Raw genomic sequence first — 23,724 nt, forward strand, 5'->3', positions numbered from 1 at the left:
GTTCAGGGTAGAGTCATTCTGCCACTACTGGTAAAAAATGGAATTGCCTTTGGGCTCCACATATTTACAGTGCCTTGAAAAAGTATTCATACCCCTTGAAATTTTCCACATTTTGCCATGTTAAAACCAAAAACATAAATGTATTTTATTGGGATTTTATGTGATAGACCAACACAAAGTGGCACATATTTGTGAAGTGGAAGGAAAATGATAAATTGTTTTCCAAATTTTTTACAAATAAATATCTGAAAAGTGTGAGGGGCATTTGTATTCAGACCCTTTTACTCTGATATCCCTAACTAAAATCTAGTGGAACCAATTGCCTTCAGAAGTCACCTAATTAGTAAATAGAGGCCATCTGTGTGTCATTCAATCTCAGTATAAAAACAGCTGTTCTGTGAAACCCTCTGAGGTTTTTTAGAGAACCTTAGTGAACTACAACATTATGAAGGCCAACGAACACACCTGACAGGTCGCTTGTGGAGAAGTTTAAAGCAGAATTAGGTTATAAAAAAAAATCTTAAGCTTTGAACATTTCACTGAGCACTGTTCAATCCATCATTACCTTAAAATAGAAAGAGTATGGCACAACTGCAAACCTACCAAGACATGGCAATCCACCTAAACCGCCGGGCCGGGCAAGGAGAGCATTAATCAGAGAAGCAGCCAAGAGGTCCATGGTAACTCTGGAGGAGCTACAGAGATCCACAGCTCAGGTGGGAGAATCTGTAAACAGGACAACTATTAGTCGTGCACTCCACAAATCTGGCTTTTATGGAAGAGTGGCAAGAAGAAAGCCTTTGTTAAAAGAAAGCCAAAGGAAGTCCTGTTTGCAGTTTGCGAGATGCCATGTGGGGGACACAGCAAACATGTGGAAGAAGGTGCTCTGGTCAGATGAGACCAAAATTTAACTTTTTGGCCTAAAAGCAAAACGCTATGTGTGGTGGAAAACTAACACTGCACATCACCCTGAACACACCATCCCCACTGTGAAACGTGGTGGTGGCAGCATCATGTTGTGGGAATGCTTTTCTTCAGCAGGGGCAGTGAAGCTGGTCAGAGTTGATGGGAAGATGGATGGAGCCAAATACAGGGCAATCTTAGAAGAAAAGCTGGTAGAGTCTGCAAAAGACTTGAGTCTGGGGCTGAAAGAGTGTATCACCGTGCCTTACTAAAATATTATATTTCATTTCATAATATATTTCAGCTCATGCCCACTTTCCAATGGAATGTGGGCCCCTTGCAATTACATATTAACGAGCCATTTGACACACCTCATTCATACACCCTGGACATCAGACAGTTGGATATTTTCCATATAGACGACAAGACATTGACAGGTGTTGACATGTTAAACACCTTTTCATTCATTCATTTATGCACTTAACAAGTTAAGGCTTCACATAGAGATTACTGACACCACCTAAACACATTTAACAATTGCTTACATTAACACATGACAGCTGAACACAGACGGATCGGCTCTCCCACAAAACACAATCTCAGACACAAGACACCTCATATTGACACAGATGTATGGGGAACGCAAGGACCTTTTCATGTACTGTTTTCTGTGAGATATGTTCTATTGTTAAATTGACCTATGAATTGTAACCAGTTTAAAGCAGTTTTTGCCACCCAAATATCCTTTAAATGTGTGAGCGAAACTTGAAATAAACAGATGTGTCTACGCCTTGCTTAAGTGCTCTGTGTCCTCGCATCTCCCGGCTGGAAGAGAGAGAATTCATTATACAGGGGGGTTAGCAACTAAAGGGCCGTATATCATCTTGTAAATTGCCTCCTGACGAGATTTGAGCTAACAGGGGCGGAAGTTCACCTTCCAGCAGGACAACGACCCTAAACATACAGCCAGAGCTACAATGTAATGGTTTAGATCAAAGCATATTTATGGACCAGACCTAAATCCAATTGACAATCTGTGGCAAGACTTGAAAATTGCTGTTTGTAGACGCTCTCCATCCAATCTGACAGAGCTTTAGCTATTTTGCACAGAAGAAGAATGGGCAACTATTGCACTCCTTGGATGTGCAAAGCTGGTAGAGATATACCCAAAAATACTTGCAACTGTAATTGCAGGGAAAGGTGGTTCTACAAAATATTGACTCAGGGGGGCTGAATACAAATGCACACCACACTTTTTTTAGATATTTATTTGTTAAAATTTTTTAACACCATTTATAATTTTCCATCTACTTCACAATCATGTGTCGCTTTGTGTCGGTCTATCACATAAAATCCCAATAAAATACATTTACCTTATTGGTTGTAACATGACAAAATGTGGAAAATTTCAAGGGGTGCGAATACCTTTTCAAGGCACTCTACATTATAGAACCCCCCCTCGCCCCCCCCCCCCCGAACTTGCTAACTTAGATCATTGAGGCAAAATGTAATTTCCCACGTATTTAGCTAACCAAAATATTAGTTTATATATAACTCTGCAGTAATGCCACATTTCTGCATTGAAAGAGTTTGAAGCAGATTCATGAAATAATAATGTCTATTTTTGTAATCAACCGAATTCCATCACACTGACCTCATGGAGAAATTTTATGAGAGGCTTATTGGATTTCTGTCAAACAAAACCAAAGAAAATTCCCAGCTCAACTCACCAGCCAGCCTGCAACCAACCAAATTCTCCTGTCTAACAATTTGTGTTAAAAACAGGGGTTTCGTTTGCACACATTTGTAAATACATGTGTAAGCCGCAGAGCCACTTTACAGTACCCCAGTATTATCTGCAGTCCCAACTCTGTAAATTTATAAGGGCATCCATAGTAGAAGCACATGCATGTATTTGCAAATGTGTACTAACTAATCCCCTGTTTTTAACGCAAGTTTTTAGACAGGAGAATTTGGTTGGTACAGGCTAGCTGGTGAGATGAGCTGGGAATTTCCTTTGGTTTTGTTTGACATGTGTTGTCCCTCCATGTGCTCCTTGCTGTGAAGGCCAGTTATAGTTTGGGGAAGTTGCCAGTAGTCTGTACTGATATAATATTGGTGAGGGGACGCACTGGACACCTTTGCTGCCAATGTGCTATGTGCTGGATGTCCAGTGCACCCCTGTGCCTTTAAGGAGGGGGGGACTCCTTTCAGGCTCACCTACCCTCTATATTTCTATTAGAATGCATGTGTTTCTACTATGGAGGCTCTTATAAATTTACAAGAGTTAGGATAAAACGCCTGTATTTGCAAAGGTGTGCTAACTAAACCCCTGTTTTTAACGCAAATTTTTTAGAAGAAGAATTTGAATGGTTGCGTTGCCCTTCCATGTGCTTTTTGCTGGTAAGGCCAATTATAGGTTGGGGCAGTGGCCAGTGGCTTTTTGGATTTCTGGCCTTAGTTAGCCATTCACCTCTTAAATTAACACAGTGAGCAGACATTGTTTTCAGTGTGGTTTTATAATAAATTACATTTCACAAGTCCCCCTTTAGGGACACAAAAAATAAAACATTCAAGGTGTCACCGTGCCATTATTATAGCAGGTACCCCTACCACCTACTTACCCAAAAACTGTTCTGCAGCCATAAAACAAAAGATCTTGGTTAGTTTATTGCAGAGTGTATATAAACCCAAATGTAATATGTAATGTAATATGTTGTTGCTCAACAGTCCTTAGATGTAGTGGCTATATTGGCTTTCTTTTACTTTACTTTCACTTTGTTGCTGGAGTCCCCAAGGGACATAAACTAAAAAGTCATGTGACAGCCCAGTGGTCTCCAAACTGATGCCTTGTGGGCCAGACAGATGCAGCTCATTGCCTGCCCTTATTAGGCCCTTGGAGCACTATTTCTCCCACTGACACTATGGATGAGGCACAATTTCCCTCACTAAAATTAATGATAGGGCACTATTCCTTCCACGGACATCAACAATGGGGCACTATTCCTTCCACGGACATCAACAATGGGGCACTATTCCTCCCAATGACACCAATGATGGGGCACTATTCCTCCCAATGACACCAATGATGGGGCACTATTCCTCCCAATGACACCAATGATGGGGCACTATTCCTCCCACTGATACCAATGATGGGGCCTTATTATTCCAACTGACACCAACAATGGGGCATTATTCCTTTCACTAATACCGATGTTGGGACACTATTCCTCCCAATCACACCAATGATGGGCCTCTATTCCCCTCACTAATGATGTGGCAATATTTGTCCTCCTACTGACCATGGGCACTATGTTATTTTTTTACTCCCACTGACCACCAAGCCCGAGGCATTGTTTACTCCTACTGATCCTGGGATATTTTCTACTCCCACTGGCCACAGACTGGACCCCGATTTCTGAGATAATAAACTGGCCATTTGCTTCGAAAGTTTGGAGACCCCTGGCATAGCCCATCAACACTACTTAAAGCAATTTATATACAAAGCACTCAAGAACATATAAAAAAGCAGAGATAAGGGAACACAAACAGCAAGAAAAGATAAATTAGGTTTTAGAGATGCAGTTGTAGCGACTCTACTGAAGGAGTGTATTCCGATTCAAGTCTATGGGGAATGGGAATTAAAGACACACCATTACCTTGCCCATGCAGGGCAAAATGGCAGTGCCTTTGTAAGGGCCCCCATTCCCACGTACCAGTTATATTCACCTACCAGCGCTCCCCTGCTGCTCTTGCCTCCATCGCAGACATTGACTATTCTACTAACAGTGCTTCCATGAAAGGGGTGCAGTAACCTCTTTCAAAGTAACAATGCTCAGATCTAGCAACCAATTACTAGCTTTGAACACTGTCACATGACCAGCGAGTAACATAAATGCTCCCTTAAGCTTTTTACACTAGCCAACGTCTTGGATTTCGTTTCTGACTGGTAAGGTTAGTACAACTGGAGCAAGAAGGGAGGGTAAGAGATAACCTTTAAAAAAACACTGACTGCACAATGAAGGTGACATTATTTCTTTAAATCATGGAATAAAAGGGAAACCACTTTCAGAGGGTTGCATAGGAGATGGTATATGACATGACTTTCACTTTTCAGAGTTTAAAATGGATGGCAGAGTTGCTGTATGATGTTCTTAGGTGTTGTGTTATAGATACTGTATACCAAAGCTTGCCAATGGTGAAATCTACCATGTATCAGGATGCTGGCAATGGCAGTGTCACACAACAAAAGGAATGACCGCACTTCCGATAAGTTTCAAAAAGGAGTGTCTTTATTCCACATCAATCGACTTGGCAAATACAGATACACACTGTGAGTGCAGGACAATCGGTGGACGCGTTTCACGACTGGATGTGTCGCTTATTCATCACCAAGTTCACTCTGGATGTGCATCGGCCATATATACACCCCATACATACAGCTGGCAACAATTGGAGTCATCAAACTAGTTGTTCCTCCCCTTGGTCAGCTGTTGGGAATCTATAGCTAGATTGCACAGACAGAGTGATCCCAACAAATCCAAACTTCAAAACACTTGTGCAAAAAACATTTTACATATATAGATGTCAATCAAAATGAATATCCGTAGTGGTAGGTGCTCAAGTAAAGAAAAATAGAAAAACATCAATAATAAAAACATATTCAGTGTATGTGATACGTTTATCATATATATATAAAAAGAGAATATATGTGTATATGAAGTATAAATGAAAAGAATATGTATTAAAGACCTTGTGAATAACCATAAAATAAAAGTAAATTAAAAAGGTATAAAGTGATAATAATATATTATTATTTTGTTTTTGATGATATGTTCTACCTCCAAAGATGCGGGGCAGCGATGGGAGCCAAGTTCTCACCTTCCCTAGCCAATCTCTACATGGGTTGGTGGGAGAGGTCCCGCATCTTTGGAGGTGGAAACCCATATAGGGATAGCATTTTTTTTGTACCGTCGCTATATTGACGATCTACTATTCATTAGTCATAAATCTATTGATTTTGAATCATTTATGATGTTTTTGAACAACAACGATTTGAACCTCTCCTTTATGGGCGTTTCCAGTCTAGATAAAATTGTATTTCTGGACATCACTTTGAGTCATGCAGGAGATAGAGTCGTTTCCTCCCTATATAGAAAGCCCCAGGCAGGCAACAGCCTATTGCATGCAAAGTCGGGACATCCTCTCCACACAATAAAAGGAATCCCTGTGGGGCAATTTTTGAGGCTTAAAAGGATTTGCAGCGACAATGACACCTTTAAAGAGGAATCACATTCCCTATACCAGCGCTTTCTCCAGAGAGGCTATCCCAGGTGGATGTTGGACAGAGCCTATCGATTAGCCCTTGAGAGAAATCGCACTGACCTTTTGCAACTCGCTGCACCTAACCATACTGCTCCCACAAACCAGGAATTTGACCCTAATGTTGTACAAACGACAAAGAGTCCCTCTAGTGACAAAAATATCAGAAAAAAAAAAAAAAAGGAAACATAAAAAAGATAAATCTACATCTTCAGTCACATTGGCATTACCATACAGCCTAGAATTTAACCACATAAAATCTATAATTAATAAACATCTACCCATTTTATATCTAGACCATGCATGTAATGATATTCTGGGAAAGGGTTTCAATATTGTGGCGAAAAGGGCGGCTACTTTGGGAAATGTATTGTCCCCTAGTATGTATCAAACCAAAAGGGCCCCCCCATCGCTAACATGGTTGCACTGTAGAGGAAACTACAGATGTGGGGCACAGGATTGTGTCACCTGTCCCCATATTCTAAAGAGTCCCCATTTTCAATCCACCATTAGTGGCAGGATCTATAAAATAGACAAGTTTTTCAACTGCAATTCTGATTATATTATATATTTAATCACCTGCAAAAAGTGTTCGGCCCAATATGTGGGCAGAACAACTAGGAGACTCAAAGATAGATTTAGAGAACATCTAAGTGACATTCGTTGCTCCAAATCAACCAATGTCGCTCGTCACTTTAATGGTCTACATGAAGGAGATATTTCCCTGGTCATGGTTCAGGTCATTGAAAAAAAAATTTCAAAACCTAAAAGAGGAGGAGATATTTTTCAGATACTTTGCAAACGTAAAGTTTTCTGGATATTTAAACTCCATACAAGATTACCCGAAGGTATGAATTTTGAGTGGGACGTGACACATTTTTATACCTAATATCTATTAGTTATACTGGTATCCATACTAGTATAATATTGATCCAGAAAAATGATCATAAATATTTCCCTACTTTGATAAAACTCATAAAACATCCAGTAAAAAAATATATAAAGGAATATTTTCCTGTAATAAACATTTGAGACCATTTTTCATTTTAGCCTCAATGTATACATATATGAGCTTAAAAGGCACCAAAAAAGTTTTTTCTCAAGATCTGTGATAATTACGGATAGAGCTCCGGACTCTATATGCTTGCACATGATGTGCACATGTAAGTAATGGAATATCAGATATATTCTATCTAGAGTGCTGGAGTCATCTGTATTGACATAGATCTGTATTGACATAGATCTATAGTATTATAATACATAATTATTACACTACATTGGAGGTTCGTTCCCAAATCTTCTTTCCCCTGCCTCTGGGATTTGTGGATGAGGTCAGCATTCATAGCGACAAAATAGATTATAATAGTAATAAAAACAAAATAACACAATAATCAAAATATTTTTGAGTGCTTAGACCAATTTAGATGAGATAAACTCCCACATTTACCCATAGACCGGCCGATTTTAATATATCGGGTCTCCTATAAATATGGCTGATCAACTAAAATGGAGAGCTATTTTTAGCCAATCTAGCCTACTGACATATAGCTATCTGTACCCGATTTTCCTTGTTTTGTATTTCGTTTTTTCTTTTCCCCAACAATCCCCCCTCCCTCTTTTTGGTCGTCTTTTTTGTAAAACTTTCTTCCAAATAGAGGTTTTGTGGTTTTAACACCAGATGAGAAATTTTGCCTATGAAAAAGGAGATGCACACTGACATTTGCAACATTCTTCAACACAGCAACAGGTTGCTACAATGTGTCTACATTGATTGTTATTTATCGCTGTTTATACAACCAAAGAAGAATATAAACTATGTCACTATGCATCGTATTATATTTTATACATGTCATATTCTTTATTGTGAATCATGTATATCCATTGATATATGGAAATAATAATTTTCTATATATGATTCACACACACGTGATTTTTTCTTATACAAGTTTTATTAGTGTTTCACTATTTGTAAATGTTTTATGGAAAAATGTATCCTGTAGATATCGAAGCGGCAATTTATATATAATTTTTCATCAAAGATATATCACTGCATTGTTCTATCTATGATTGTTGGGTAGAAATCACTGATTGGAGCTTTCTATATTTTCTATATATTCTATAATTATATTGCTCCGTTTTTTAATACACTACATATGTTTTTTCTTGGCCGGTTAAACGGCTTCTTTAGACATCAAGAATTTTCTTGTGACACGTCACATTATCATCATTATTATTTTTTACAATAATATATTATTATCACTTTATACCTTTTTAATTTACTTTTATTTTATGGTTATTCACAAGGTCTTTAATACATATTCTTTTCATTTATACTTCATATACACATATATTCTCTTTTTATATATATGATAAACGTATCACATACACTGAATATGTTTTTATTATTGATGTTTTTCTATTTTTCTTTACTTGAGCACCTACCACTACGGATATTCATTTTGATTGACATCTATATATGTAAAATGTTTTTTGCACAAGTGTTTTGAAGTTTGGATTTGTTGGGATCACTCTGTCTGTGCAATCTAGCTATAGATTCCCAACAGCTGACCAAGGGGAGGAACAACTAGTTTGATGACTCCAATTGTTGCCAGCTGTATGTATGGGGTGTATATATGGCCGATGCACATCCAGAGTGAACTTGGTGATGAATAAGCGACACATCCAGTCGTGAAACGCGTCCACCGATTGTCCTGCACTCACAGTGTGTATCTGTATTTGCCAATTCGATTGATGTGGAATAAAGACACTCCTTTTTGAAACTTATCGGAAGTGCGGTCATTCCTTTTGTTGTATGAAGCTATCCTGGATTGCGGATCCGACCGGCACCTGATTCCAGCCTCACCTAGAGCGGTCTTCCCTGTTTGGATTCTGCTTATTCCTCAATGGCAGTGTCACTAGCAGTAGAAATACTTTACATTTTTTGGCTCACTTACTAATGACTCCGCCATCTCATCAGTAATAAGATTAGGGAAAAACTGTAGAGGTCCTCTGCATCACTTACTCCTGACCCCTGAACTCTGCCTCACTTGCTACTGACCCCTGAACTCTGCCTCACTTGCTATTGACCCCTGAACTCTGCCTCACCTACTACTGACCCCTGAACTCTGCCTCACTTGCTATTGACCCCTGAACTCTGCCTCACCTACTACTGACCCCTGAGCTCTGTCTCACTTTCTACTGACCACTAAACTCTACCTCACTTACGACTGACCACTGAACTCTACCTCACTTTCTACTGACCACTAAACTCTACCTCACTTTCTACTGATTACTACACTCTACCTCACTTACTACTGACCACTAAACTCTGCCTCACTTACGACTGACCACTGAACTCTGCCTCACTTACTACTGACCACTAAACTCTGCCTCACTTACTATTGACCCCTGAACTCTGCCTCACTTACTACTGACCCTTGAACTCTGACTCATTTACTACTGACCCTTGAACTCTGACAAATTTACTACTGACCCTTGAACTCTGACTTACTTACTACTGACTCCTAAACTCTGCCTCATTTACTACTGACCCTTGAACTCTGCCTCATCTACTACTGACCCTTGAACTCTGCCTCATTTACTACTGACCCTTAAACTCTGCCTTACTTATTTCTGACCCCTGAACTCTGCCTCACCTACTACTGACCCTTGAACTCTGACTCATTTACTACTGAACCTTGAACTCTGCCCCACTTACTTCCGACCCCTGAACTCTGACTCACTTATTACTGGCCTCTGAACTCTGCATCACTTACTACTGACCCTTGAACTCTGACTCATTTACTACTGAACCTTGAACTCTGCCCCACTTACTTCCGACCCCTGAACTCTGACTCACTTACTACTGGCCTCTGAACTCTGCATCACTTACTACTGGCCCCTGAACTCTGCATCACTTACTACAGGCCCCTGAACTCTGCATCACTTACTACAGGCCCCTGAACTCTGCATCACTTACTACTGCCCCCTGAACTCTGCCTCACCTACTACTGACCCTTGAACTCTGACTCATTTACTACTGAACCTTGAACTCTGCCCCACTTACTTCCGACCCCTGAACTCTGACTCACTTACTACTGGCCTCTGAACTCTGCATCACTTACTACTGACCCTTGAACTCTGACTCATTTACTACTGAACCTTGAACTCTGCCCCACTTACTTCCGACCCCTGAACTCTGACTCACTTGCTACTGGCCTCTGAACTCTGCATCACTTACTACAGACCCCTGAACTCTGCATCACTTACTACAGGCCCCTGAACTCTGCATCACTTACTACTGCCCCCTGAACTCTGCATCACTTACTACAGGCCCCTGAACTCTGCATCACTTACTACAGGCCCCTGAACTCTGCATCACTTACTACAGGCCCCTGAACTCTGCATCACTTACTACTGCCCTCTGAACTCTGCATCACTTACTACTGACCCCTGAACTCTGCCTCACTTACTACTGATACCTGAACTCCGCCTCACTTACTACTGATACCTGAACTCTGCCTCACCTACTACTGATCCCTGAACTCTGGCTCACTTACTAATGACCCCTGAACTCTGCATCACTTACTACTGACCCCTGAACTCTGCATCACTTACTACTGGCCTCTGAACTCTGCATCACTTACTACAGGCCCCTGAACTCTGCATCACTTACTACTGCCCCCTGAACTCTGCATCACTTACTACAGGCCCCTGAACTCTACATCACTTACTACAGGCCCCTGAACTCTGCATCACTTACTACAGGCCCCTGAACTCTGCATCACTTACTACTGCCCTCTGAACTCTGCATCACTTACTACTGACCCCTGAACTCTGCCTCACTTACTACTGATACCTGAACTCCGCCTCACTTACTACTGATACCTGAACTCTGCCTCACCTACTACTGATCCCTGAACTCTGGCTCACTTACTAATGACCCCTGAACTCTGCATCACTTACTACTGACCCCTGAACTCTGCATCACTTACTACTGGCCTCTGAACTCTGCATCACTTACTACTGGCACCTGAAATCTTACTACTGGCCTCTGAACTCTGCATCACTTACTACTGGCCCCTGAACTCTGCATCACTTACTACTGACCCCTGAACTCTGCCTCACTTACTACTGATACCTGAACTCTGCCTCACCTACTACTGATCCCTGAACTCTGCCTCACTACTGAACCCTGAACCTTTGTGTCACTTGCTATTAAACCCTTTCACTCTGCGTCCCTTTAAGCCACAGCTAATATTCAGCTTTTACGAAACCTACACCCAAATATTTCTGCGGCGCACCCAGAACACCACATTTTCTTTTTTCGAGGCAGGGGGCCCAACTTATTTTGCACATGGGACCACTGCTTTCAGAAAATGCCCCTGGTCATAACTCCATAAAACCAGGTAAACAAAAGCTACAGACGGCACTCTATACAAAAACATAAAAAGCAAACTGGAACATCTACCAGACAAATGGGGAAGGAACACACTTATTGATATACAAGCACCAAGTAAAGCTGGCCATACACCAGTAGGATTTAAATTGAAATGTTTTGTTTAAGGAACGTTCATCCAATTTTCCAATTTGTAGGGGGGCCAAATCGACGTTTCATTTTTGACCACAGTGACAAGAAATTTCAAAGAAGCAAGATAGTAAATTTTCTAGCACCAAAGAATTGCTAAGAGTGAATGAGGTTTTTGTTCAGGAGTCCACTCACTCCAAAATCTAAACTTTTATATGCTTTCGAACGGGATCTGTCAAGTCATTAAATGTACTGAGAATTTTTGTATGGATGTTCTTACGAATGTTGGTACAAACCTTTGTTTCGAATGTCTACTAGGGTATGGTCAGCTTAAGTTTACAGAGAACCAGTGATACTTTTTATCAGTTAAAGTGATTGTAAAGTCTAGTTTTTTTTTTTCAATTAAAATAACAAACATGTTATACTTGTTTGATCCTTGACTGGATCCTCCTCTTCTCGGGTCCCTCTTCGGCTCTCCTGGCCCCTCCCTCCCTTTGAGTGCCCCAACAGCAAGAAGCTTGCTATGGGGGCACCTGAGCCGAGTCACAGCTCCCTGTGTCCATTCAGACACGGAAGCTGCATTTCCGCCCTGTCCCCTCCCTCTCCTGATTGGCTAGCTGACTTTAATTGACAGCAGCGGGAGCCAATGGCGCCACTGCTATGTCTTAGCCAATGAGGAGGGAAGTCCTGAACGGCTGAGACAGTTGTGGACATCAATGGATCGAGATGGGGCTCAGGTAAGCATCAGGGGGGGCTGAGGGGGCTGCTGCACACAGAAGGTTTTTTTTTTTATCTCAATGCACAGAATGCATTAAGATGAAAAGCCTTCTGACTTTACAACCCCTTCAAGAAAAAGCAAAGAAATCTTTGAATTGCTCCTGTGCTGAGCGTCCGACCTCCTGTGTTCACAATACAGCTAGGTGGCCACTTGGCACAGGACCCGGAAGCTAGTGGAGATGCCTGGAGTAACTGTGTATACTATAGTGATTTCCAGCTTCCATGGAGATCCCACAAGTATGGTCTATACTTAGCTACCGTCTTTCCCCCGAAAATAAGACCCGGTCTGATATTCATTTTGGCAACAAAAGACACAGTAGGGCTTATTTTTAGAGTAGGTCTTAGCATGTAATATGTATTTGTCAGTTCCAGTGCCCCCTGTCTACTCTCCCCCTCTCTCTTCCTGCCTGTCAGGAATCCCAGTGTAAATCGAGTTAAAGTAGTTGTAAAATCCTATAATCCACTCTATTATAGTATTATATAATGTACAATGTGTGTGTTTCTGTAATATTATTGTGCCAAATACCTTCATTACAGCACCGCTGGGGTCTTTCATGACCCGCCAGAGCTCTCTTCTGCGCTCCAAACACTGCAGAGGGAGGGGCCGAGATCCCCCCGATGGAGAAGAGGAGGAGAGCAGCAGGAGCTCAGGTGAGCGCCGAGTGGCGCTGTAACAAAGGTATTTGGCACAATAATATTACAGAAACACACATTGTACATGATATAATACTGTAACAGTGTGGATTAAAAGATTTTACAACCACTTTAAACTAGGGCTTATATTGCAACCCTCCCCGATAATCACGCTAGGTCTTCATTTCAGGGTAGGTCTTATTTTCGGGGAAACATGGGTACATTTGTCCAAGCTAGACCAATGTAACTATGTATTCATATCCATACCTGGAATTTATTTTCAAGTAAGACAAAGCAACATAATAGGGAAAATATCTAAATTTTCGATCATGTCTGGTTCTCTGTAAGTATTCTGAAAGCACCCCCAAGTGAAACAGTGACACCATCACAATCTTCTGTCACAGGGATCATGCACTGTTGTGTGTTAAATAAAACACGACACACGTGTATGGAGAATATCCACAATACATACATGAAGGCTGGACTGGGAGGTTGATATGTTAATAATGGATGAGATGCCATCCGCAAGCTACAAGTCAAAACGAGTCGTTAGCTACACATAGAATGAACAGAATCAGGTAACAATTTTCATTAGAAACACAACAAATATTCAGACACCATAAGCACAAAACATATAATATATATATAATATTAGTTACATATTTTACATAATGTACTTATAGTGCTTTCTAGAAAGCACTATAAGTACATTGCTTATATTTCTGTTAAAGACAATGGCACATGATTGGCAATCCTTACCGGCATTTCGAACTACACTAAATTACCAAAAGTATTGAGATGCCTGCCTTTACACACGCATGAACTTTAATGGCATTCCAGTCGGCTCATAAACACTTGACGAAAATCGGACGAAATATCCTCCGATTTCTATCTCTCATGCTCAGTGGTCATAACCATTTTTAGTTGACTGTGGATAATTTTCACAAAATTTCGCATACGTTTTTTTTTTTTTTTTTTTTAGGACATTTGTTCCTAGACTTCCGGGTCGTCAGCAACTCCAGACCATGCGCGGTCTTTCGTATCCGATTTTTCGCGGACGTACTGCATACACATTAAACGAAAATTGGTCGTCTGGGGACGGACGATAAAAAGTTTGGTGTTTGTCCTTCTGTTTTTTTTTCGTTGAAAATGTCGGCATCGGCTGCTGAAAGTTGCGTACACACTAGCCGAAAATTGTACGATTTTACCTCGGACGGGAATTCTCGGCAGATTTACTACTAGTGTGTACCCCACTTTAGTCTGTAGGGTTCAATATTGAGTGGGTCACCCTTTGCAGATATAACAGCTTCAACTCTTCTGGGAAGGCTTTCCACAAGATTTAGGAATGTGTATTTGGGAATTTTTGAACATTCTTCCAGAAGTGCATTTGTGAGGTCAGGCACAAGAAGGCCTGGCTTGCAGTCTCTGCTCTAATCCATCCCAAAGGTGTTCTATCGGGTTGAGGTCAGGACTCTGTGCAGGCCAGTAAAGTTCAAGTGCACAATCATGTTGGAACAGGAAGGGGCCATCCCCAAACTGTTCCCACAAAGTTAGGAGCATGAAATTTTCTAAAATGTCTTGGTATGCTGATGCCTGAAAAACAACCCCACACCATAATCCCCCTCCACCAAATGATTTGGACCAGTGCACAAAGCATGGTCCATAAAGACATTGAGTTTGGAGTGGAGGAACTTGACTGGCCTGCACAGAGTCCTGACCTCAACCCAGTATAATACCTTTGGGCTGAATTCAGATAGAGACTGCAAACCAGGCCTTCTTGTCCACCATCAGTGTCTGACCTCACAAATGCACTTCTGGAAGAATGGTCAAACATTTCCATAGACACACTCCTAAACCTTGTTACATACTTACATAGTTACATAGTAGGTGAGGTTGAATAAAGACAATAGTCCATCCAGTTCAACCTGTGTAGGTGTGTGTGGCTGTAATCATCTCACATAGCCCTGAATGTCCTGATCCTTGAGATGTACGTCTAAGAGTCTTTTGAAAGCCACCATACTACCAGCAGAAACCACCTCTTGTGGTAGAGAATTCCATAATCTTGTAGCCCTAACAGTAAAGAACCCCCCACGTTGCCTGAGGTTAAAACGCTTCTCTAATCGCATTGTATGCCCTCAAGTCCTCATGCAATCCCTTCGACTGAACAGCTTTTTTTCTATGCTGAGATCACCATTGAGATATTTAAAAATTGCTATCATGTCCCCCTCAGGCGTCTCTTCTCCAGGGAGAATAAATAAAGCGATTGCAGATGCTCTTCATAATTGTGGAGAGCCTTCCCAGAAGACTTGAAGCTGTTATAGCTGCAAAGGGTGGGCCAACTCAATATTGAACCCTACAAACTAAGACTGGGATGCCATTAAAGTTCCTGTGCGTGTAAAGGCAGGCGTCCCAATACTTTTGGTAATATAGTGTATTTAAATGGATGCCTGGGCAAGCAGATGGGGGTTAATGAATATATAGTGGCTTTAAAATGTCTGTAGTTTGTGAAAGGCTTCATATTTTCTTTTTTCAGCCTAGTTTTCTTTAAGCAGCTCAGGGCTTTGAAATCCACCTTTTGTGAACCTTCCTGGCAGTTGTATATTCAGTATTGGATTATACAGATTAATCTACCGAGGATCTCATAAAAAGAGAAGGGGTTGTGGAGAATGCACATGGTGAAATTGAATATGTCTTATAAAGTTCCTGCAAAGCTTTGGTTACCATCTGGTCAATACTGGCAAAGTTTCAGGAAATTGTAATAAAATCGTGAGCAAAAAAGCCAAAGACCTGTAAATGGGTGAAGTGGCTGCTTATATGAGGAATTTGCAGAGATCTATAGCAACATACTGGGTACCAGTGAAGTGGTAAAGGGTCATTGTGAGGTCAGAAGCTAACACCGTCCATAATTCAGAGAGCAAAATAACACAAATGATCAACATCACACAGCATTATGGCTTACAACCCCACCAGATGCATAAGTCCAATGTACACATGAACTCTGGGTTCTCCATACACCTAGGCCTTATGCTCATACATTTCCCATAAGGCAAAACTCACTCTTGAACTAAGTGACTTTAGTCATTTTGCAGTCATACAGACATTTTGCAGGTGTCTGAGGCTTGAATATTATTTATTAACCAATGGAAAGCTAGTTATTAGATGAAAAGGACTGTGATATGTGTGCTTTCCAATCGAAGTAGAAGCTCATGCACATTTTTGAGCTACAAGATGGACACTACTGTACACTAAGTGTGAACGGGTTCAACTGAAGATCATAGGATTCTGGTTGCTGAGCGTGTTGGAGCTTCGAGCTACAAAATGCTAAGGTGTGAATGAGGCTTGATCTTTTTCTATCTCTAAAACTGGCCAAACTAGTATCGCACCCTCTTTATCATGGTCTTATCCTTCCTCTGTTCTCTCTTTTAATAGCCTCTTTAACTCTCCTTTCTATTCCTTTCCTACCTTTTGTCTCTTCTTTTTCTCTTCTCCACACAATTTTCTCTTAAGCATACCATGCTTGTTGTGAAGTTTTTGAGACGCTAGTTGCTCCCTACCTTCACAGTATTGGAAGCCTTCTCTACTCGTAGGGTTGCATATTACTCTATAGCCTTTTGATTTAAATTTATAACTTTACGGCTCTCTTTTATATGGGTAAACCATTAATACCTCAACTTGGTTTGTCAGAGCTGAGTTATGGGGGAGCCGGGGTTGCCCTATCTCTCCTGAGGGGACAGTCTTAGCCCCCAGTAGGGGTCTCCTTGGGATTGGGCGGGCCTCTCCGTATCTCCATTTCACGGCGCATTACTTTTCCTCTGCGCCTTTCGCATTGTGGAACATGTGAAGACCACTTGCTTACTTACACTTTGAAGTTTTCGAGAGTTGTATGTATACTGTTTAGTATGTTTCAATTTGTCAAATATTTGCTACTTGTGCATGGTTCATAATGCTTGTTTTGTATCTGTTCCATTGTATTACAAATAAAAATCTTTTGAAAGTAAAACTGGCCAAACATAACCAAGAAACTAAAGGTATGACTTTAGAACAATAAGAATATCTGGAAAATATATTAGTGCATTGGGACACACTGGGGAATGCTGGAAGACTCTGGGGAACACTGGGAGACATTGAGGGAACACTTAAAGAGACTGGGGAACACTCGGATACCCTGTGGAATAGCGGAGATGCTGAGAGACACTAGGAAACACAAGAGGACAATAGGAGACACTGAGAAACATTAGGAGATACTGGGGGATACTGGGACACACTGGGGAACACCGGGGACACTAGGAGAAACAAGGAAACACCAGGGGACAATGGGAGACACTGAGGAACACCACGAGACACTGGGTGACACCGGGACACACTCTGTGGACACTGGGAGAAACTAGGAAACACCAGGGGATAATTGGAGACACTGAGGAACATTGGGAGACACTTTGAGACACACTGGGGAACACCAGGTACACTGGGAGACACTAGGTAACACCAGGGGACAGTTGGAGACACTAAGAAATATTGGGAGACACTGGAGAACACTGGGACATATTGGGGAACAATGGGGACATTGAGAGACACTAAAAAACACCAGGGGACAACGGGAGACACTGTGGAATATTGAGACACACCTGGGAACACTGGGGAACAATGGGAGACACCGAGGAACATTGGGAAACACTGGAGACACTGGGAGACACTAGGGAACACAAAGAGACAATGGGAGACACGAAGGAACATTGGGAGACACTGGGGCATGGGGTACACTGGGAGACACTAGGGAACACCAAGAACATTGGGAGACACTTGGGAACACTGGGACACACTGGGGAACACTGTGGACACTGGGAGGCACTAGGGAACACCAGGGGACAATGGGAGACATGCAGGAATAGTGGGAGACACTGGGGAGCACTGGAGAACTCCAGAGGCACTGGGAGACACTGGGGAACACCAGGGGACAATGGGAGACATTGAAGAATATTGGGAGACAATGAGGAACACTGGGGAACACCAGGGACAGGGCTTTATGACCGTCCTAACCATTTCTATTACAGAGCCCAAAGCCAGCTCTACAACATGTAAACAAACCACGGCTGCTTCTACAGGTTTTTTTACATTCTGATGATGGCATGCCCTAAGCAAAAAGAGTTGAAGAAAACTGTGTTCTTTGGAACTGATTAATTAAAAAAGGGAAATAGTTTTTTGCTCATACCTGAGTGGGTATTAGAGGCTCCTTGTCGTCAATTTCGATGAGAACATCATCTCGAGGAGTAATATTTATATCATCTGAGAGAAAATATTGTAACAGTTGCTTTAATTATATTAAAAGAAAATTACAATTTATTTTCAGTAAGTACACATTATAAATTATTACTGCAATACTTATCAAAAATTAATTTTTCATTTCTTTTTCTATATAATTTTACTTAATTGGTGGCCCATGCAAGCAGAGCAGGCTTCCAAAACGAAGCCGTTTGCACTGGTGCCAGTCTAAGGGCACCATTACATGTGAGTTGTACTTATGATTAATTAAAAAGGTTTTATACAATAAACACTGCACGATGATTTAATTATATTTGGCATTCTTCCCGGTTTGTGGCTGAGTGTGAAGAAAGTAGGAATTGCTGTTTGCCGTTGGAAATTGATGGAAGATTATAAGACCTGCTCTGGTTCAAAATCTATTTGAAATGATGCGTTTTTTACCTTCCTTAATCAGGTACTCATACTTGTGGTGAGTGTGCATTTTGTAAGCAGACTTGGTGGAGTTTAAGGTGGAAGAAAATAAGAAGTGTATTTGATGTTTCAGCATTCTGTGGTGTTGGGAAAATTTGGCACTTGGATTCTTTTTTTAAATTTAATTGTGCACATTAATCCATTGACATTCATACTGTATTGAAATAATTGATTATTTGGTAGCGCCGGACCTATATTTCTTTGTATATTTTTTGTACCATTACTGGATTAAATAGGCAGTAACAAATGAGCTGTGAGGAGCCGTGCTGTGTAGTCGCCGCTCGTCCGTCAGAGTCTCCGCCCCCCTATACGCGTGGCGTCATACGCTTGATACTTATAATAAATATGTTGATTTTACCATTAAGTCCCCGTTCACACTGGGGCGACCTGTGAGGCGACCTGGTCGCCTCACAGGTCGCCGTAGGTCGCCTTCCATAGGGAAGCTGCGGACCCGTTCTAATAGGAGCGACACAAGTCGCTCCGACTTAGAAAAAGGGTCCGGAGCTTCTTTGGGGCGACACGGAGCGACCGTCATAGACTTCAATGTTATGAAGTCCGTGGCGGCCGCTCCGAGGTCGCGGTGCGAGGAAGTCGGAAGTCGGATCGCCCCAGTGTGAATGGGGCCTAAAAGGTTTTAGTGTTCTGGTTCCAGATATCCCATTAAGACATTGAATTAGAAAATTAAAGAGCTAACCAGTGGCAGTTTGTGGTTACATAAGATTTTTGTATGCCTTAGACCCCTTTCACACTTGTGCTACTTAAAAGTCGCATGAATTTACTGCAATTTTGTTGCCGCGATTTTGACTGGACATGAAGCAATGCCTATGTCTTTGGACCTCAAAACGCATTAAAATCAGTCAAAAGTAGTGCAGGGACTACTTTGAAGTTGTTGTGACTTGAAGTCGTACAGATATGAACGGTACTCATTGGAAATCATGGAGAACGACTTGTCATTCGACTTTGGAGTTCCAAATCGCAGGACAAGTCGCACAAGTGTGAAAGGGGCCTTAGAAGTGCATTCCATTGTGTATACTGTATTCTAGGGAGAATTTCACTGCCACTAACTGACTGATCAATCTGTTCAACTTAATAATGAATATAATTTTGATTACAGCCCCTATTCCTTAGACCTCATTACCATCACACCCCGCCAACTTTGTAAGTCACCAGTCAACACGTCACTGACAGCTCAGGTTCCCACTTGGGTCCCATTCACATCTATAGATTTTGGATCACGAGCGGAATCGCCGCGATTCTGCCCACAGTTCCAAAGCACTGCAATGCTGGCAAAACGCAGCACATGTGTCTGTGTGCCATTCATTTTTAATGGCACCTAAAGCGTGGTGCAGTTTTGCCATGATTATCGCACAATTTATTCCACAACATTTGCAGAAAACCCCATTGCATGAAGCTTGTTGCCCAAAAGAATGGCACACAAACATATATGCTGCATTTTGGAATCGTGGGCAGAATTGCCATGAATTTGCCCGCAATCCTAAATCGCTAGATGTGCCTAACCGATGTCAGCTATCGCACAGTGATCAAATGAGGGCTGGAGTCTTCAATGACAAAATAGGCTTTCAGTCAGCCTACTAACACTGCCACCTTCAGGCTGCATTGTGATCTGCATTAATATACCATAGCATTGATATAATACTGTAATTGTCATTTTTACATTATAAAAAAAAAATAATACAAATCAATCACTTTTGTAAAACTTTTTTTTCACATTTTTGCATACTTGTAACCTTTGTTTAGAAATTTAGCTTAATTAAAATGTGTACCAAATAGAAGCTTTATGTCCTTAAAAAAATATTTAGATATGCAATTTAGCCATAGAGGTATTTTAAAGCTAACTGATGGATACTGATGATGCTAAATTTGACCTAAGCATTTAATTATCAATGACCTCCAAAAGGGTTAAAGCTATAAGGCTGCTTTTATGTCTTTGAACTGATTACTGTGTTCATTCAGTTTAACCCATAGACCTAAAGTTAGCCATACAAACAATATAAATATATATATATATATATTTTATTTTTTTCTTCTTTTTTTATGATTAGAATTATCAGTCATATATTTTTTTATTTTTGAAAATGTTTGCTAGTGTCTTTGAAATACCGTTTTTCTTTATTTTTTTTTTTTTTTCTTTATTTGTGCACAGAGGGCATACAAAGGCAACAGATTAAAAAAAATGAATCAGTAAACTGATAATTGTGATACTGGCACTGTAAAACTGATAATGGATAATACTGCCAGTGTGCTTTAAGAAAGACCCTGCCATTCTCTAAAAAAATCCTGTGTGAAGTTTCCTGTAATAGAAGAGCTAGACTCTGTAGTCACTTTCGATCGTACAAATTTGGAGCAATGTGTGATCAGCAATTAATCACATGCTGCACTCCATTGTCACCTATGTTTAGTGACTAATCATTAATCACTAGCCTAACCCATGTTAATGCACAAAATAACTCACCCTACACACCCTAAAGGCTTTACACACATATATATATATATATATATATATACACACACACACATACATATATAAAAAAAAAATATATATATATATATATATATATATAAATATATATATATATATATATATATATATATATATATATATATAAAAATAAATATATATATATATATATATATATATATATATTTATATTTATATATATATATATAAATATATATATATATATATATATATAAATATATATATATATATATATATATATATATATATATATATATATATAAATAAATATATATTTATATATATATATATATAAATAAATATATATATATATATATATATATATATATATATATATATATATATATATATATATATATATACACATATACACATACATACTGCAATATATCCACCTTCACAACATGTAGGGGTTGATTTACTAAGACTGGGAGTGCAAAATCTGGTGCAGCTGTGTATGGTAGCTAATCAGCTTCTCTTGTTCAATTGTTCGGTTTCTATGCAGAGCTTCCCCAGATTTTGCACTCTCCAGGTTTAGTAAATCAACTCCATACTACCTTCACCTAACAGAGGCTCACAGTTAACGAATGTGAAGAACTACAAGGACCGGCTATATGAAACTGGTGCGCAAATCTAGGAGCTTGGAGACAGTATGTTTGGTAATCAATCACAAATCAAGAGAGCAACAAAACACCTTGGGCCTGGTGCAAACAACTGTGTTGTGTTATATACCTGATGAAGCCCTACGGGTTGAAACATGTAGTAGGACATAACAACAGCACTCAAAACTGGACCAGAGTTGTTCAGTCTCCACTTGTTTGTGATTGGTGGGTTCATGCCCCTGTTACAATCATTAGTACAGAAAGTAGACAGCACCATACCAGCCATTCCTTCCTCCAGGTCACCCTCTTCCTCGTTGGGGTCACAGTGGAACTCCTCAAGGGAGTAGATGGTGCACTGTCCAACCACGGGCTTCCGACCAAACTGCCGGTTGTCAATCACTTTCACAATGATGGGCGGACAGTACAGCTCCTCACGGGGAAGGTTCTAAAAAGGAAGAGGAAATAGTTATTTGACAGAAACTTTATGCCATCAGTATAAATCATGCTTTTGCCCAGACTGGGAATGAAAATGACCATAAAGAGATCAGTAGGTGGTTACCATCATATAGAGATCTTTGTTTACCCTAAAATGAATTATAGAACATATCTATGGGGGAGATTTACTAAAACTGGTACACACAGAATCTGGTGCAGCTGAGCACAGTAACCAATCATCCTCAAGGTTTTAGCCCCCGTTCACATCGGAGCAATTTGACATGCGATTTGACAGGTCAAATCGCATGTCAAATTGCAGACTATTGCCGGCAATGGGAGCATCCCAATCAGTGCGATGCCGACTTTGCGGCGCCGCACTGATTTCCAAAAGTAGGTTCTGCACTACTTTTGGATACTTTGGGGTAATTTCAACTGACATCTGAAGCTGCACAGATCTCTTTCAATTCGCCCCTGAAGTCAGACTGAAATGCGGCTTTGAAATTGTGTGAGTTCAGATGAATAGATGCACAATTTCGAAGCCGCGTTCGGTGTGAACAAGGGCTTATTGAAGTTAGAAGCTGATTGGTTAATATGCACAGCTGCACCAGATTTTGAGTGCAACAATCTGTATAATTGTATGTGCATGCCCCATAAAAAAAAGAAACATAAATTTCATCTACATGCACCTCTCTCCTGCGATTCCACACACTAAAGAATAAATCAAGCCTTCTAAAGCCCTGCTGTAACTGAAAGGCCCCTTTCACACAAGCTTTCCCATCCGGTCCGCCTGTCAGTTTTTTCAGGTGGACCTGATCAGATGCTCCATGCATCCCTACGGAGCAGCGGATATCAGCGGAGACATCTCCGCTGACACCCGCTTCTATCCAATCCGATCCCGTCCGTGAAATCCAGATGGATGGAAACCCCATTTTCCATCCGTCTAGAGCAGGGGTGTCAAACACCCTTACATGAGATGTCAAGAGCCCCCCCATCATCAGAAGTCAAGAGTCACCCACCCTTCCTTACATCACAATGCAACCCCTTACCTTGTGCTGCTACCAGGAAGAAGATACAGGTGTATCTGAGAAGAAGTGCAGGGTCTGGAGGAGTCAGCTTCCAGAGTCTGCTGAATGCTGAGACCAGGGGAGGCAAAGGCAAGGTGGTGTTGTGGCTGCACAGAGAGGTGCAGGAACTGTAGGAGGAGTGCTTCCCTCCTCTCTGTTGCAGGCTGCTGAATAGGGGGGTGATCAAAGATGAGCCTTTCTGCAGCTGCACAGAGGGGTGCAGGATCTGGC

The 23,724-nt window shown here is 40.9% G+C and overlaps 1 protein-coding gene across 1 annotated transcript in view; it reads right to left on the bottom strand.

Annotated features, from left to right (window-relative positions):
* DYSF (dysferlin) overlaps nt 1-23,724 on the bottom strand; it is a 412,280-nt gene that overhangs the window by 58,515 nt on the left and 330,041 nt on the right. The window contains exons 40-42 of the mRNA XM_082264486.1: nt 22,274-22,439; nt 18,372-18,445; nt 13,635-13,691 (exon numbers count right to left, since the gene is read on the bottom strand). Of these exons, the coding sequence (XP_082120612.1) occupies nt 13,635-13,691; nt 18,372-18,445; nt 22,274-22,439 (297 nt within the window). The remainder of the gene's footprint in view (nt 1-13,634; nt 13,692-18,371; nt 18,446-22,273; nt 22,440-23,724) is intronic.

Source organism: Pelophylax lessonae (genome assembly GCF_965119305.1).
Source record: "Pelophylax lessonae genome assembly, chromosome: 1".
NCBI classification, from domain to species: Eukaryota; Metazoa; Chordata; class Amphibia; order Anura; family Ranidae; genus Pelophylax; species Pelophylax lessonae.